Source organism: Myotis myotis, unplaced genomic scaffold (assembly GCF_014108235.1).
Source record: "Myotis myotis isolate mMyoMyo1 unplaced genomic scaffold, mMyoMyo1.p scaffold_m19_p_2, whole genome shotgun sequence".
Taxonomy (NCBI): Eukaryota; Metazoa; Chordata; class Mammalia; order Chiroptera; family Vespertilionidae; genus Myotis; species Myotis myotis.
In genome coordinates this window covers 13,114,832-13,132,735 of record NW_023416324.1, presented here as the reverse complement: position 1 = coordinate 13,132,735, position 17,904 = coordinate 13,114,832, and the positions used below count along the sequence as shown (strand labels likewise).

The window sequence follows — 17,904 nt, the reverse complement described above, 5'->3', positions numbered from 1 at the left end:
AGCTCCGGCTGAGAAGGAGGGTACTGGCCCTGGCTTCCCCTCGCTCTGCTATGGCCACAGGCCCACCACCTCCCCTCTCTGGGCCTGGCTTTCCTCTTCTGTGCAATGGGAAGAGAAATGGTGTTCCTGGGAATGTGCTCCTGTGGAAGTATTCAGAGCTCTGCCCAGGAAAGATGCAAGTCTGGCCACAGGTTCCCCGGAGCTCAGAGCCAGTCTACAGCCACGTCTGTGCCTGGTTCTCCCAGCGTCTGAGTGGGCACAGAGCGCTGGGCATGTGATCAAGAAGGGTGGGGCTGCTCTAGGAGTGAAAATGGGCCGCCAGGGGTGGTTAGGGAGAGGAGGACATGCTTCCTGAAATAAGACGGATCCTCCACGTTGCCACTCAGGCCCAGGGGGCACTGCCAATTACTGAAGGCCCAGCAAGTTAGGGCTTTTGTCAGACGGCGTCAGCGTGCACCCATTGAAACAGCTTCAACATACAAGCGCCAAGTCACAGCTACACAATTACACACAATATAGCTACGACCACACAACAATAACTGAACAAGCGAGTATGAACATAATTGCGTATGAGACATGGTTACTGACCCTGACGTGATCGCTACACTGGCCGTTATATTTACAGAAAGATACACAGAGACAGTTACACGGGCACATGTGTGCATGCAGATAATAAGCAATACTCAGACATGCAAAACTACAAACTCAACAGCTGTGCTTACACATTCAGACGTTAGAACCCAGGCATCATTTCACAAACAGACATGTTGCACTTCAAGCTGCATGCCCACAGCGCCACACCTGGACAGAAGCTATTACACGCCCCACGCATGGGTGCAGAGAGACACACCTGGCAATGCAATGCGACATTACAGAGACAAGTGTCCAGTGGTGAGATGGAATTGGCTTAACATTGGTGGTTGAAGTTTCAGGAATTTTGCAAGCCTATTGTTAAATAGAGCCATCACTTAAAAAAATTAAATTGTGCCCTAGCCAATTTGGCTCAGTGGATAGAGCATTGGCGTGCGGACTGAAGGATTTCGGGTTCAATTCCAGTCAAGGGCACATGCCCAGATTGTGGGCTCGATCCCCAGTAGGGGGCATGCAGGAGACAGCCAATCAATGATTCTCTTTCATCATTGATGTTTCTCTCTCTCCCTCTCCCTTCCTCTCTAAAATCAATAAAAATATATATTTTTTAAAAATTAAATTGTAAGCTTACAAATAAATAAATAATTTTTAAATAAATTATATTTAAAACAAAGGTAATAAATACTCCAAAATCATCATTTCCTAATTATTTTACTACATTTTACCATCATCTATGGTCTAGAGGTTATTTACTACTATTACATCACTATGGTGGAAATACTCTATAATGCTGTTACTCACCAATAGCTCCTTCAGTTCAGTGACAGCGTGTTGGTAACTTGAGATTGGCCATGGGAGGAGTGTTTACACAGAAATAGGCAAACAATACTAATCAGGTTTTTTCCCCCCTTAAGACCCGGTTGTTAAATATTGACCAGCATACCACTGCACTTGCCCATGTTGATATTCCATGATGATACAAGCCTGGACAGATCTATGTCCATACCTATGCAGATGTATAGTGATTCGAGCCTCAAATGCCTGAGTTTGAATCCCAGCTCTATTCCTTGTAACTTTAGACAAATTATTTAACCTCTCTGTTTCTTGGATTCCTTTTCTAAGAAAGTGGGATCAGCTATAAAAATGAAGATAGTAATAGTACCTACCTCATAGGGTCATTGTAAGAGTTAAACAAGATAATTCACGTAAAACACATAGAACAGTGTCTACACATAGTAAGCCTTTAATTAATGTCGCACACAGAGTTATATGCCCACACGTTTAGATGCACAGGCAAACCCACAGGCCACACCTCTGAATACAGACTGTGAACCCAAGCTCTCAGGGAGGCTGAGGACTGGCCACCTTTGGGACGTGGTCCAGGAAGCCTGGCAGAGGCATACAGGACCCAGTCAGCTGGTGCTCCCCAGGAAACCAAGCTCAGGGCAGGAGGCCGAGGCTGGCTTCTAGGAAGTGGCAGAATAGTGGTGGCCTGGGTATAGGTTGGGAGTGCAAGGAGGGATGGATTACAAAGGGGAACTAGGAGACTTTGGGGAATGGTGGCTGTGTTCTTATCTTGATTGTGATGATTGTTTCATGGGTGTATACATGTGTCAAAACTCATCAAGTTGTAGCCTGCGATATGTCCAGTTTATTGTATATCCATTATACCTCGATAAAGCTGTATCAAGGTATAATGGATAGACACACACACACACACACACACACACACACACACACACACCTCACTCTGCAGAAGCTCACAGTAGGAAAGTGAGGAAAGGAGGCTACTAAAGCAATAATAATAACCTTGAAAGTAATTAATTTTAGAGGAAGAGATGGGGAATGGAGAGCATACCCAGTAGAAAGAACAGGAGAACCAATGGCTTAGGGTCAGGGAAAGTGGTTAGGGCTGAAGCCTGGCTCAGAGGGGCTTGAACCAAGCCTGGGTGGTAAGGGTGACGTAGAGAGCTGAACTGGGGCAGAATCTTTTCCTTCTCTCTCCTTCTTTCTGTCCCTTGCCTGTCCGCCGACTTCCTGTCTGCCCGTGTCCTGTAGCTGGAACAGTCACCTCCCCACCACCTCCCCTCCTCTTTCCTACCGAGACCAGATGGTCAGAGAGGGGCCTGGGGCAGAACCCACGGCCTCAGCCCTCACCTTGTGGCCTCCCACAGGAAGGGGCCCTCGACCTTCTGAAGAAGCTGAACAGCTGTCAGATGTCCATCCAGCTACTCCAGGTGGGGTGGGGGTGGAAAGCTTTGGGGACAGTGCTGGGGCGGGCGGGGGGGGGGGATATCCATCTGGGGGGAAGACCTCTAAGGGTGGGGTCTGGAAGCAATTTCTGAGGAGAGGGCTGGGGGATCTTGAGGTGCTCTGACGGTGGGGACTGGGCATTTAGATGGGCACAGGAGACCTTCCAAGCACAGGGGGCCCTCTGGGTCTGGGAGAAAGACTGAGGTATTTTCCTTGAATACCCCAATTCCCAAGGCCCTGGGCTTGTGGCATACAAGAGGCCAATGATCCAGTGAAGAGACCCCCCCATTTTTTGATCCTCCCTGTGGCCCATATAGCCCCCAAACATTTACCCGATGCTCTTGGCCCTGAAAAAGAATCAGCACAGACCCAAGCTGTAGTAGCCAGGGCTATATCTTAAGGTGAAACTTGAGCGCAAATATATGCCTCCACCACACCTGGGGACCGGGAATGGGGAGGGGTCCTCATCAGCCAGACCCGCCACCACCACCACCTCAGCTTTTCACCAAAGCTATCCATCAGTGCAGGGGCTGAGCCTGGGGCACTGGCCCTCACCAAGGATGGCAGGTCAGGGCCTCAGTTATAGGGTCAGGGTTATCTCACGCACAGGTCAGGCTGAGGGAAGGGGTGGTTGAACTGAGGCAGGTCTTTTCAGGTAGGGCAGCCAATCCTGTGTGTCCATTCCCAGACCAGTCCCTAACCCTGTTGCTTTTCAGACAACCAGGATTGGAGTCGCCGTTAATGGGGTCCGGAAGTACTGCTCAGACAAAGAGGTGGTGTCCTTGGCCAAAGTCCTCATCAAAAAATGGAAGCGGCTGCTGGGTGAGAGGGGACAGTTTTCTCCCAGCCCCTGTGACAGGACTATGCTTGGCTCATAGCGGGCACTCAGTGTGTGTTTGTTGAATGACTTAATAAATGACAGATGGTCTCTAGTGGGGAGGGCCCGTGTTTGTCTACTCAAGTGCAAGATTTATAGATCTGTAAATTTTCATGTACATGTGTGTATTTCATTTGCCTGTGTGTTTGCACATGTCTATAGAGAGATATTTGTATAAACATGTGCATAGGTGTGTGTGCAGATGTCTTTCTGTCCCCATGGTGAGAGCGTGGATTTGCACACATATGTGCATATTGTAGGTACATCCTATATAATGGTTGTTACATAACGAAGGACGGAATAATGACTGGATCCCGGATCAGCAGGAGGGTGGGGCAGCCAGCTACAAGTGGGCGGTGGAGAGCTGCAGGAGGGGGCAGGGCAGCAAGCTATGAGGCGGGGGCGGGGGGGGGGTGCGTTGGGGGAATGTGCAGTTGTTCCTGTCCTTGCCCTTTGCTCCTTCCTCCCCAAAGCTATGTTGCTGTTGTTGTTTTCAGACTCCCCTGAGTCCCCCAAAGGGGGAAAAGGAGAGGAAAGAGAAAAAACCAAGAAGAAAGAAAAAGAACTCGACTGTTCCAATTGGAAGTCAGAGGCAGGCCTTTCTCCACCAAGGACAAAACAAGGAGAAGAACCCAAAGACAGGTATTTTTTTCTGGGACAGAGAGAAGGGGGCTGACACTTGTCGCGTCCTCTGCCAGCAGTCCTGTTTATATATAACTTCACTTAATCCTCACCACCCGAGAGATGGCTGTTATTATTATCTCCTCCAGGCCCCCCTCACAAGACCCAGATAGGCTGTCCCTGGCACTGGCCTCATCTAGAAGGATGCAGGGGCAGGGAACGCAGTGTTGTTGACACACGCAGGCCTTTTCTCATCAGCAAGAGTTCTCATAGGGCACAACACCGCATCCAGCTACCCACCCAGGTAACGCCCAAGTGCAGGGAAATGAGACCACAGTGGGTGGGAACTCCCTGACTTCAATGTCCTATGCCCTAAATCGATATCAGTCCTATAGACAAAGACATAGAATTCCAGCAAGGGCACTGACCAGTTACAAGATTCACCCACTTGGGACCAGCAGAAAGCTGTGGTTTTCCACTACTTACTTATAGGTCATTCCTAGCCCTTCCTGTGTAGACGTCACTTACTAATCAGGACTCATTTGTACTGGAAGCAATGTCGCCTAGTAATGCAGCTGATGTTCCACCTTCGTCAGGGTTGCAGGTAAATGGACTAGGAACTTACTTGCTCATAGAAAAGAAGCATTTTGTTGGCTCTCTATTCAAAATTCCCATTTAGTGATGAGGAGGCTGAAGGCTGGGAAGCAGGACTTTCCGAAGATCGCACAGCCATTATGTGACAAAGTGGAATTCCAATCCTCGTCTGTCAGAACCCCAGAGGAATAGAACAGTCCCCAAAATTGCATGATTTTCAGATAGGGCCCAAAAGCCTTATCCCACACAGTAGATAAAAGCCTTCGTGAATGTATAAATAAGACCTACCTTTTTCATATGTGACAACACAGATTAATTCCTTTGCGGGGTGGTCCTCTGTTGTTCATAATAGATAAGGGGTGGTACTAGCTAATACTGAGTAGTATCTGATGGCACTAGATCAGTGGTCAGCAAACCGTGGCTCACGAGCCACATGCGGCTCTTTGGCCCCTTGAGTGTGGCTTTTCCACAAAATACCACGTGCGGGTACGTATGTACAGTGCGATTGAAACTTCGTGGCCCATGCGCAGAAGTCGGTTGTCGGCCTGGGCGAGTCTATTTTGAAGAAGTGGCATTAGAAGAAGTGGGGGGTGTCGGTCGGTCGGGCTACGGGAGCTGTGGCGCAGGTGGGCCGCGGGATACGCAGCGAAGGGGGAGGCGCCCAATATCAACAGTACTTAAACTATATAGGTAGGTTCATAGAAACAGCAATCAGGCTGTCAATCCCCAGAAGGAAAGTAGGGGAGGGCGGGGGTAAGGGGAAGAGATCAACCGAAGGACTTGTATACATGTATATAAGCCATACCAATGGACATGGACAACAGGGGGATGGTAGCATGAGTGTGTGTGGGGGGGAGGTTGGGGGTTAATGGGGGGGATGAGGACAGATTTGTAATACCTTAACTAATAATAAATAAATAAATAAATAAATAAATAAATAAATAAATAAATAAAATTTTCATAATAAAAAAAAATAAATAAATAACAATGAACCTACCTGTATAGTTTAAGTTTAAAAAATTTGGCTCTGGAGAACCAAGATGGCGGCATAGGTTAACGCCGGAGTTTGCCGCTTTGAACAACTACTTCAAAAGTGAAACCAAAAAACGGAAGGGACATCACCCAGAACCACAGGAACGCTGGCTGAGTGGAAGTCCTACAACTAGGAGGAAAGAGAAACGCATACGGACACTCAGAGGAGGCGCAGTGCTGAAGGCAAATTCTGAGGTGTGGAGTGCGCGAGCGGGCTGGCGGCGGAGGGCGCGGTTGGCGTTTTCAATCGGGAGGGAGTCGCAGACTCTGAGCTCCAGATCCGGGCGAGTCTTTAGCGACCCAGACTCAAACGGGAGAAGCGGGACTGTCTGGCTTCGGTCAGAGCGAGTGCAGCTTTCTCTCTGAGCTTTGCAGCGGGTGCTGGGACTCAGAGAGGCAGAGCCCCTGGGGACAGGACTGAGAGCCGCCATAACTGCTCTCTCCGGCCCACCCTGTTGATCCTGTGCGACCCACCCCGCCCAAGCCCTGCACAGAGGCTTTTGCCGGATAGCCTCAGGCAAAGGCTAGATTAGCACCTCCCTAGAGGACAGAAGTTCTCTCACTGCTGACACAGCTGATTCTCATAGCCACTTGGCCTGGAGGTCAAACCCTCCCTGGAATTAGCTACAACAATCAAGATTTAACTATAAGACTGCGAACAAAGACCACTAGGGGGTGCACCAAGGAAGCATAACAAAATGCGGAGACAAAGAAACAGGACAAAATTGTCAATGGAAGATATAGAGTTCAGAACCACACTTTTAAGGTCTCTCAAGAACTGTTTAGAAGCCGCCGATAAACTTAATGAGATCTACAAGAAAACTAATAAGACCCTCGATCTTATATTGGGGAACCAACTAGAAATTAAGCATACACGGACTGAAATAACGAATATTATACAGACTCCCGACAGCAGACCAGAGGAGCACAAGAATCAAGTCAATGATTTGAAATGCGAGGAAGCAAAAAACACCCAACCGGAAAAGCAAAATGAAAAAAGAATCCAAAAATGCGAGCATAGTGTAAGGAGCCTCTGGGACAGCTTCAAGCGTACCAACATCAGAATTATAGGGGTGCCAGAAGATGAGAGAGAGCAAGATATTGAAAACCTATTTGAAGAAATAATGACAGAAAACTTCCCCCACCTGGTGAAAGAAATGGACTTACAGGTCCAAGAAGCGCGGAGAACCCCAAACAAAAGGAATCCAAAGAGGACCACACCAAGACACATCATCATTAAAATGCCAAGAGCAAAAGATAAAGAGAGAATCTTAAAAATAGCAAGAGAAAGAAACTCAGTTACCTACAAGGGAATACCCATACGACTGTCAGCTGATTTCTCAACAGAAACTTTGCAGGCCAGAAGGGAGTGGCAAGAAATATTCAAAGTGATGAATACCAAGAACCTACAACCAAGACTACTTTATCCAGCAAAGCTATCATTCAGAACTGAAGGTCAGATAAAGAGCTTCACAGATAAGGAAAAGCTAAAGGAGTTCATCACCACCAAACCAGGATTATATGAAATGCTGAAAGGTATCCTTTAAGAAGAGGAAGAGGAAGAAAAAGGTAAAGATACAAATTATGAACAACAAATATGCATTTATCAACAAGTGAATCTAAGAATCAAGTGAATAAATAATCTGATGAACAGAATGAACTGTTGATTATAATAGAATCAGGGACATAGAAAGGGAATGGACTGACTATTCCTGGGGGGGAAAGGGGTGTGGGAGATGCGGGAAGAGACTGGACAAAAATCGTGCACCTATGGATGAGGACAGTGGGTGGGGAGTGAGGGCGGAGGGTGGGGCGGGAACTGGGAGGAGGGGAGTTATGGGGGAAAAAAAAGAGGAACAAATGTAATAATCTGAACAATAAAGATTTAATTAAAAAAAAAAAAAGAAAAAAAAAAAAAAAGAAAAAAAAAAAAAAAGAAAAAAAAAAAAAAAAAATTTGGCTCTCCCGAAACCGGTTTGGCTCAGTAGATAGAGCGTCGGCCTGCGGACTGAAAGGTCCCAGGTTCGATTTCGGTCGAGGGCATGTACCTGGGTTGCGGGCACATCCCCAGTAGGAGATGTGCAGAAGGCAGCTGATCGATGTTTCTCTCTCATCGATGTTTCTAACTCTCTATCTCTCTCCCTTCCTCTCTGTAAAAAATCAATAAAATATATATTTTTAAAAAATTTGGCTCTCAAAAGAAATTTTAATCGTTGTACTGTTGATATTTGGCTGTGTTGACTAATGAGTTTGCTGACCACTGACCCAGATAATACTACATAATCCGGACAATGCTATCCATGATTTCTCAACATCTTTAATGTACATACCTTTCCTCCCAATATATCCACTATAAGGGAATCATATTAAGAAATTAATCAGCCGAACCGGTTTGGCTCAGTGGATAGAGCGTCGGCCTGCGGACTGAAGGGTCCCAGGTTCAATTCCGGTCAAGGGCATGTACCTTGGTTGCGGGCACATCCCCAGTGGGGGGCGTGCAGGAGGCAGCTGATCGATGTTTCTCTCTCATCGATGTTTCTGGCTCTCTATCCCTCTCCCTTCTTCTCTGTAAAAAATCAATAAGATATAAAAAAAAATTAATCAGGTAAAACATAAAGACGATGTGTTCTGTGCATGACATTTTTAAAAAATATTTTTAATTATAGTTTTATTGATTTCAGAGAGGAAGAGGGAGGGAGAGAGACATAGAAACAGCAATGATGAGAGAGAATCATTGATTGGCTGCCTCCTGCACGCCCCACACTGGGGACTGAGCTCACAATCTGGGCATGTGCCCTGACCGCGAATTGATTTGTGACAACCACTGAGCCTCGCCGTTCAGTCTATGTATAACATTTTTTAGCTGGCATTTCTGAAACATCTTTCCTCTGAACCCTTTTGAAAATTTATTGATTTATTTAATTTTTGAATGAAGGCAAAGACTTTTCAGACATTAATTTTTTTAATCCTCACCTGAGGACATGCTTTCATTGATTTGAGAGAGAGAGAGAGAGAGAGAGAGAGAGAGAGAGAGAGAGAGAGAGAAATTGGTTGCTTCCTGCACATGTCCCAACCGGGGATCAAACCCACAACCTAGGTATGTGCCCTGGGACACATGCTCTCACCAATTGAGCCACACTAGCCAGGGCCCTCTGAACCCTTTTTAAATAAATGTTTATTATAATCCTATACTATAAGCCTTCTATGCAAAACACTTTAGGAAACGATGCTGTAAGAGGAATGATTCGTGACCAGGAGGGAGATATGCCTCCGCCACATGACTCCCATTTTTGGTTGTAAAAATAACTGTGGGGCTGAGGGAATGGTATAGCTACTGTTCCTGCAATGCCCAACGTCGTCCCACACACTGAAGAACCATTTATCGTGTTCAGAGTGCCCGCAGGGCTCCCATTGCAAAGCACTGCAGGGTAGAATATTGACTGATGTGGGGAAATGTCCACTGAGTACTAGGAGAAGCTGTGCACTGTATAGTATATATAGCATGATCCCATTTTTATAAAAATTAAGTAAGTGGCCCTAACTGGTTTGGCTCAGTGGATAGAGCGTCATTCTGCGGACTCAAGGGTCCCAGGTTCCAGTCCGGTCAAAGGGCATGTACCTTGGTTGCGGGCACATCCCCAGTAGGGAGTGTGCAGGAGGCAGCTGATGGATGTTTCTCTCTCATCGATGTTTCTAACTCGCTATTCCTCTCCCTTCCTCTCTGTAAAAAAAAAAAATCAATAAAATATATTTAATAAAAAAAATTAAGTAAGTGAACTTTATGTGCATGCACAGGAGAAGAGATGAGAAGGGTATGTGCCAGGGTGGTAACGGTGATTATTTCTAATAGATAAGGATTGAGAGGGTTTTGTTTTCTTATTTTTGCAGATTTCTGTGTAATTTTTTCCAATAAATAATGTATTAATTTTGAAATAAGAAAAAATAATGAAACTTTTAAAAATATATATACATGATTATAATTAAGAGCTTCATATTCTATATTATACAAGAAAAACTGTCAATTTGTATTGTTGGCTTTTTTCCCCCACAATGACCTTGTATATATACATATACACCTGAGGATAGATATTTTTTCCACTGATTTTCAGACTGAGTGGTAGGGAAGGAGAAGGGGAGAAGAGACAGAGAGGGGGAGAGAGAGAGAAAGAGAGAGAGAGAGAGAGAGAGAGAGAGAGAGAGAGGAAACATTGATGTGAGAACAAAACATCAGTTGGCTGCCTCCTGCACGCCCCTCACTGGTGGTCAAGTCTGCAAACCAAGCGGGTGCCCTGACTAGGAATCAAACTGGCAACCTTTTGGCACACAGGATGATGTCTAATCAACTGAGCCACATGGGCCAGCCAGGGCTACATTTATTTTATGAGGGTAATCACTTGCTCATTGTAGAAAGTTTAAAATATATAAATGGGAAAATTAAAAATCATTCATTTTTTAGAGACAAGTACACATATCCTGTATCATAAAAGCCCAATATGCTAAGTGCCTGGTAGTCTGGTTGGCCATTCAACCAATCAAAGTGTAATATGCTAATGATATGTATGCGAAGGCTGCTCAACTGCTCACTGTGATGTGCACTGACCACCAGGGGGCAGACAGTATACCAGTCGACCAGTCACTATGACGTTCACTGACCACCAGGGGGCAGACGCTCTGACCAGTAGGTTAGCTTGCTGCTGGGGTCTGGCTGATCAGAACTGAGTAAGAGGGGCCGGACATGCCCTGGAGGCCTCCCGCGGTCCCTCCCAGGCTGGCCAACCTCCCATGTCCCTCCCCAGCCCCGATTGTGCACTAGTGAGGTCCCTTGGCCTGGCCTGTGCCCTCTTTCAATCCTGGCTTAGGGACCCCCCCCCCCCGCCACCCAAGTGCACAAATTTTGTGCACTGGGCCTCTAGTATGTATATATAATCATATATGTAAACACATATATATATATATAAATCACATATATATCCTTCTAGACTTTTACCTATGTATCATCACCATCCTTAAATTAATAAAATGGAATTATACTCTATATACTATTTTATAACGTTTCCACATTTATTTAAATAGTAAATCATGTTTAGTGTAAAAACTTTAGAAAAGCAAACACAAGAGCAGAATAATAGAAATAACCACTGTATATCTCATCTTTTAAGAACATAGGCATGTACATTTATATTTTCTTAATAAAATTGGAAGCACACTCTACATACTGTTTTGTAACCAGCATCTTACATTTAACGTCTTGCACATTTCGTGGGAGGTGGAATTGTTAACACTCGCTTTTCACAGGCGTGGCGCTGTCATAGGAAGCTGTGGCTGAGCAGGGATGGGGGTGGTTCTCTCCCTACCTTGCTGGGTGAATCAAGCTTCCTTTCTTTTTAGTCTCCTTAATGATAATTCATTATTTATTATATAAACACTATAACCACATCAGTGAAATTTAAAATAAGAATTAAAAATATTTGTCCAAAAACAGACCAACAAACCTCAGAGGGAAGGCAGGGGAGGGTGGGAGGGGGAAGTAAAAATATATATATTTGTCCACAGTGTGCCACCTCTGACAAATAAAGCCGTTTTATTTTTTTCTCTTTTCTCCCAATCCTGAAGTACTCACATATGTCATTTTTCCATTCCTGTAGGTGGAGTGTACAAACTACTATGCTCTTATTAATTTATCTTCCTATTGTATTCTAGGCATTTTCTTCATGTTCCCGAATAGTTTTCCTAATGATCATTTACAATAACTGCAGAATATTTCTGACTTGTTTTTTAAAAAAAAAGCAATGAGGACAGGCCAAACAAATGGTGAGGCTCCAGGATCGAGGCTCATGTCTTCTCTCCTTTCTCCGCCTGCAAGATTTCTGGCTCCTGCTCTGGTCTACACTTGTCCATCCTGATAGGGTTCTCAGGGAGGACCTCCTCCCCTCCCCCCAGGAGCTCCAGAGCCAGGTGTGGGAGTGGAGGGGCATGTGAAGGAGGTATCACTTCTCTCCCTTGCTGCTTTGCTTCCCCCTCCCCCTGCTCCGGTGTTCAAGCTGGAGTGAAGGTCCAGAGCAATGGGTCTGGTCCACAGGATAATCAAGGCTTGCCCCTAAAGCTGCCTCACCCACTGTATCACAGACCACCTGCAGGATGAGATGGGAGCTGGAAATCCATGCAGGAATCCTATATAATAAAAGGGTAATATGCAAATTGGCCCTAACAGCGGACAACCGGTCACTATGATGAGCACTGACTACCAGGGGGCAGACGCTTAACGCAGGAGCTGCCCCCTGGTGGTCGGTGCACTCCCACAGGGGGAGCTCCACTCAGCCACAAGCTGAGCTGAAGGCTGCTAACGCAGCGGCAGTGGCAGTGCTAAGGATGTCCGACTGAGGCTTAGGCCCGCTCCCTGGGGAGTGGGACTAAGCTTTAGTCGGACATCCCCCGAGGGCTCCCAGGCTGCCAGAGAGGTGTCTGACTGCCATCTTAGGCCCGTGGACATCCTCTAAGGGCTCCCAGGCTGCCAGAGAGATGTCTGACTGCCAGCTTAGGCCTGATCCTCCGGGGAGCAAGTAGACATCCCCTGAGGGGTCCCGGACTGTGAGAGGGCACAGGCCAGGCTGAGGGACCCCCCTGAGTGCACAAATTTTCGTGCACCGGCCCTCTAGTATTGTATTATTTGGAAAACGAGAAATCAGATGTCTGTGATTATGGAACATAAGGACTTATTTGTGCTGAGAACTGCTGTAGGGACATGAATGATCTAATGTCTTCCTCCCAGACAGCCCCAAGACATAGGTTCTTTTCTTCTCATTTGACAGGTGAGGGAACATGATGCTTGGAGAAACAACCTGCCCTGGGGGTTAGAGCTGGGAATGCAACTCATGTCATCAACTCCCTTTTTATTTTTTTATTTAAATATATTTTTATTGATTTCAGAGAGGAAGGGAGAGAGAGATAAGAAACATCTATAATATATATAAAAGCCTAAGTGACCAAACGACTGGTTGACCGGTTGCTATAATGCACACTGACTACAAGGGGACAGACGCTCAATGCACAGGATCAGGTTCCCTCCTGTCTGGATTGGGCCTGTGGGGATCAGGCCGAAACCTGCTATCGGACATCCCCTAGGGCTCCCGGATTGCGAGAGGGCGCAGGCCAGGCTGAGGGACCCCTCTGGTGCACAAATCTGGTCTAATCAATGATAAGAATCATTGACTGGCTGCCTCCTGCATTGCCCCTACTGGGGATCAAACTCGCAACCCAGGCATGTGTCCTAACTAGGAATTGAACCGTGACCTCCTGGTTCATAGGTCGATGCTCAAACCCTGAGCCATGCTGGCCAGGCTCGACTCCCTTTTATTTATTTAAAAAATATATTTTATTGATTTATTACAGAGAGGAAGGGTGAGGGATAGAGAGTTAGAAACATCAATGAGAGAGAAACCCCGATCAGCTGCCTCCTGCACACTCCGCACTGGGGATGTGCCCGCAACCAAGTACATGCCCTTGACTGGAATCGAACCTGGGACCCTTAAGTCCATAGGCTGAAGCTCTATCCACTGAACCAAACCGGTTAGGGCTCGACTCCCTTTTAGAATGACACATGTTATCTATGTTTGTATGCATGTAGAAAAAGACCTGGAAGGAAAGACAAACTTTATAGTTGTTACCCCTGGGGAGGTTTGTTTTTCCACTTTTTTAGTTTTTATATTTATTTCTGTACTATTTGACTTCACAACTTTCGGCCACAAATATTTGTAGAGCGCCTACTCTGTGCCAGGCACTAGTGTATGTGCTTGGGTGAGTCAGTGAACAGGTTAGACTGCGTTCCCCAGAAGCAGACCCTAAGACTTGGATTCGGTGCAGCGGGTTTACTTGGGAAATTATTTCAGGAAATGCAGATAGAGTGAGGAGGTGAGACAGGGAATGGAAGGAAGCCAGCACGGAATGTGTTAGTAAGCCGGTGACTGCCTCGGGTGACCAGGACTTAAATCCTGTTTGGCCGCTCTGTGTGACAGTGGAGAACACACCTCGGGTTGAGGCAGGTGGGGTGTGTATCCACCCAGCACTCGCAGCCTACTGGCCTGCTGGTTCTCACTGGAGCAGAGAACTCCCCTGGGCAGGCTGCACCCAGGGGAGCTTGCAGGAGAAAGCCCTTGTGTCCCAGGACACTGGGAGGATGAGTGCCCGAGGGGATATGGCCTCAGCAAGGACAGTGTCCACCACAGTGAACAAAACCCACCGAACTCTGCTCTTGTGGAAGTTAGATGGGGGGGGGGGGGGGGACGACGATGACACACCATATAATAAGTAAGAAAATTAGAGTCTGTTAGGAGGTGACACCTTTGCTGGAATTAAAAAGAGAGTGAGGTAAGTGAGAGAGGGAGTGGGTATTGCAATTTGCAAACAGGTTAATTTTACAAAACCAATATAAGGGGAAAATGCATTCTATATCAAAAAGAATGTAGCTACATGCATTTTTGGAAAGTTGGGGGAAATTTCACCTCTAATCCCATCATCGTAATATAACCATAGTTAGCATTTGGATGTATTGACTTTCAGTCTTTTCCCCCCACCCAGGCATTTTCTGGCAAGACTTTAGGCACAGCATTCATTTAACTTCGTGTCCTGCTCTCTCACTTGTCACTCTAACGCAGCTCTTCGATCTCCAAGGCCCTCGTGCTTCCTCTCCTCTCCTCCCTCTAAGGTGCCTGCAGGGGAGGCTGGAGAGGACCTCTCCCTCCCCCTGAGAATAAGCAATCCCAGGAATTCCAGTCTCCATGGATTCCAGCTGGCCAAGGGCTGCCTGACAGCAAGGAAGAGCAGGGCCTGCTGAGAATTAGTTATTCATAATTAGTAACAGATGACATAACACATGTAACATCTGGCCTCACTGATGGAGGGTAGGTGAGGGTGAGCAGCCCCGTCACCTGGAGCTTCCTCTCCCGGGTAGCGGTGGTCCAGCCGGGCTCTGCCATGCTCAGCCCGGCAGGCATGGCTCCGGGATGCGTCCTGCCCAGCTCTGATCTCTCTAGATCAGCACTGATGCTGGCCTGGGAGAGAGTCTCATCTCTGATGTCTGTTCTTTCAGGAGAGACTCTGTGGATTCCAAGTCTTCTTCGGCCACCTCCTCTCCAAAAAGGCCATCGATGGAAAGGTAAGGGAAGCCAGGGACTTCTCCACCCAGAGATCCTATGCTTGTGTCCCTCTCTCTGCTTTAATGTTGGAAGCCTGAGGCTGGGGAAGGAGGAAACCTTGTATGTTATGATGCCTCTGGAATCCAGGATCCACACAGTAAGACTAAGGGATGGAGGTTGGGGAACTGGATGAAAAAGATGAAGAAGGGTTTGAGAAGTACAGATTGGTAGTTACTAAGTAGTCCTGGGAATGTAAAGTACAGCATAGGACATATAGTCAGTTATATTGTAATAACGGTGTGTGGTGCCAGTTGAGCTACTGGAAATAACAGGGGGAACACTTTGTAAAGTATATGATTGTCTAACCAGCGGTTATCAACCTGTGGGTCGCGACCCCTTTGGCGGTCGAACGACCCTTTCAGAGGGGTCGCCTAAGACCATCCTGCATATCAGATATTTACATTACGATTCGTAACAGTAGCAACATTACAGTTATGAAGTAGCAACGAAAATAATTTTATGGTTGGGTCACAACATGAGGAACTGTATTTAAAGGGCCAGAAGGTTGAGAACCACTGGAACCATATGCTGTTCACCTGAAACTAATACAAAATAGCGTTGAAGGTAAACTGTAGTTGGCCCTAGCCAGTTTGGCTCAGTGGATAGAGCGTCGGCCTGCAGACCAAAGGGTCCCAGATTTGATTCCTGTCAAGGGCACATACCTTGGTTGCAGGCTCCTCCCTGGTCCGGGCCCTGTTCAGGGCTCGTGCAGGAGCAACCAGTCAATGTGTCTCTCTCACATCGATGTTTCTCTTTGTCTTTCCCTCTCTCTTCCATTCTCCCTAAAAATCAGTGGAAAAATATCCTTGGGTGAGGATTTAAAAAAAAAAAAAAGCATGTACTAACTAATGATGATTATAAGACTGCTTATAATAAAGAGAACAGTGTTGTTGTTGTTTTAAATGTAAGCTATAATTGAAAATTTTTTAGTAAATAAATATTTTTTTAAAGATTAAGGGACCCCTGAATGAGAGGTGTGGCTCCTTCATGGTGGCTGACCAGTCACTGTTGCCCCATCACTGGGGAACGTTCTTGAGGTGAAGCTGAACTCAGTGAGGACATAGGCCTTGAGAGCCTATACCTGGGGTGGAAACTTTGGTTTGGGGCTGAACTGGTTAGGATATCTCCCCCAGAGTAGCATATATCAAGTCATTCATTTATCAAATATTTATTGAGGGCCTACTATGTGCCAGGAACTATTCTAGGTGCCAAGGATACAGCAGTGAACAAAAGAAACAAAGATTACTACAGCCTCAAGGCCTGTTTCCCAAGAGGGGAGACAGAGATGCATTAATAAGTAAGTTATACAACAGTTTAGAAGATGGCATGTGCTATGGAAAACAGAGCAGGGTGAGGGGGGGTTGGGGAAAAACGGTCATGGGTGGTCAGAAGAGCCCTCATTGAAGACATGACCTTGGCGCAAAAATCTTAAGCAGAGGAGGGAATTAGCCACGCAGATGTTGGGGTCATTGCAAAGCAAGGAGCTGTGAGGTGGCCAGTGGGGCTGAAGCCAATCCGTGAGAGGAGAGTTGGAGGAGGAGTGAAACAGGAGCCACCGGAGGCTGTTAAGCTTGTAAATTACATGTTCAACCTTATCAGGACCCCTCAGGCTGCTGTGCTGAGAATGGATTGTCAGGGCAGAAGTCGAGAGACCAGGTGTTGGGGTCCAACCCTAACGGGTCCAGGGGTTCCCAAAGGTGTAGAAGGAGTCGGCGAAGAAGGAATGACACGGAGACAGCATTCAGTTGATCAGCATAGCGAGGTTCCTTTTGTCAGGGTCTAGCCAGGATCTCCAGCCAGGTTCTGTGTTTTATTGTCTTGTTACATCTGACTTATACCAGTTGATTTTAATCCTGTCAATTTCTTTTTTTTTTAATATATTTTTTATTGATTAAGATATTACATATGTGTCCTTGTCCCCCCGTTATCCTCTCCCCCCCCCCCCGCTCATGCCCTCCCCCCCGTTGTCCGTGTCCATTGGTTAGGCCTATATGCTTGCATGTAAGTCCTTTGGTTGATCGTTCCCCCTTACCCCCACCCTCCCCTACCTTCCCTCCAAGGCCCGACAGTCCAATCAATGCCTCTCCGTCTCTGGATCAGTCCTTGTTCATCAGTTTATGTTGTTCATTATATTCCACAAAAGAGTGAGATCATGTGGTATTTATCCGCTCTCCAGTTCCATCCATGCTGTGGCAAATGGTAAGAGTTCCTTTTTCTTCTTCCTCTTTTTAAAGAATACCTTTCAGCATTTCATATAATGATGGTTTGGTGGTGATGAACTCCTTTAGCTTTTTCTTATCCGTGAAGCTCTTTATCTGACCTTCTATTCTGAATGATAGCTTTGCCGGATAAAGTAATCTTGGTTGCAGGTTCTTGCTATTCATCACCTTGAATATTTCTTGCCACTCTCTTCTGGCCTGCATGGTTTCTGTTGAGAAATCAGCTGACAGTCGTATGGGTACTCCCTTGTAGGTAACTGTCTTTCTCTTGCTGCTTTTAAGATTCTCTCTTTGTCTTTTGCTCTTGGCATTTTAATTATGATGTGTCTTGGTGTGGTCCTCCTTGGATTCCTTTTGTTTGGGGTTCTCTGCACTTCCTGGACTTGTAAGTCTATTTCTTTCACCAGGTAGGGGAAGTTTTCTGTCATTATTTCTTCAAATAGGTTTTCAATATCTTGCCCTCTCTCTTCTTCTGGTACCCCTATAATTCTGATGTTGGTACGCTTGAAGTTGTCCCAGAGGCTCC

The 17,904-nt window shown here is 46.3% G+C and overlaps 1 protein-coding gene across 2 annotated transcripts in view; it reads left to right on the top strand.

Moving 5' to 3' along the window:
- TCEA3 (transcription elongation factor A3) overlaps positions 1–17,904 on the top strand; it is a 56,425-nt gene that overhangs the window by 1,820 nt on the left and 36,701 nt on the right. Inside the window, exons 2-5 of one of the 2 annotated variants that reach the window (XM_036350467.1) lie at positions 2,766–2,828; positions 3,561–3,666; positions 4,219–4,363; positions 15,054–15,119. In XM_036350467.1, the coding sequence (XP_036206360.1) occupies positions 2,766–2,828; positions 3,561–3,666; positions 4,219–4,363; positions 15,054–15,119 (380 nt within the window). The remainder of the gene's footprint in view (positions 1–2,765; positions 2,829–3,560; positions 3,667–4,218; positions 4,364–15,053; positions 15,120–17,904) is intronic. The other variant, XM_036350468.1, reaches the window with a different exon arrangement.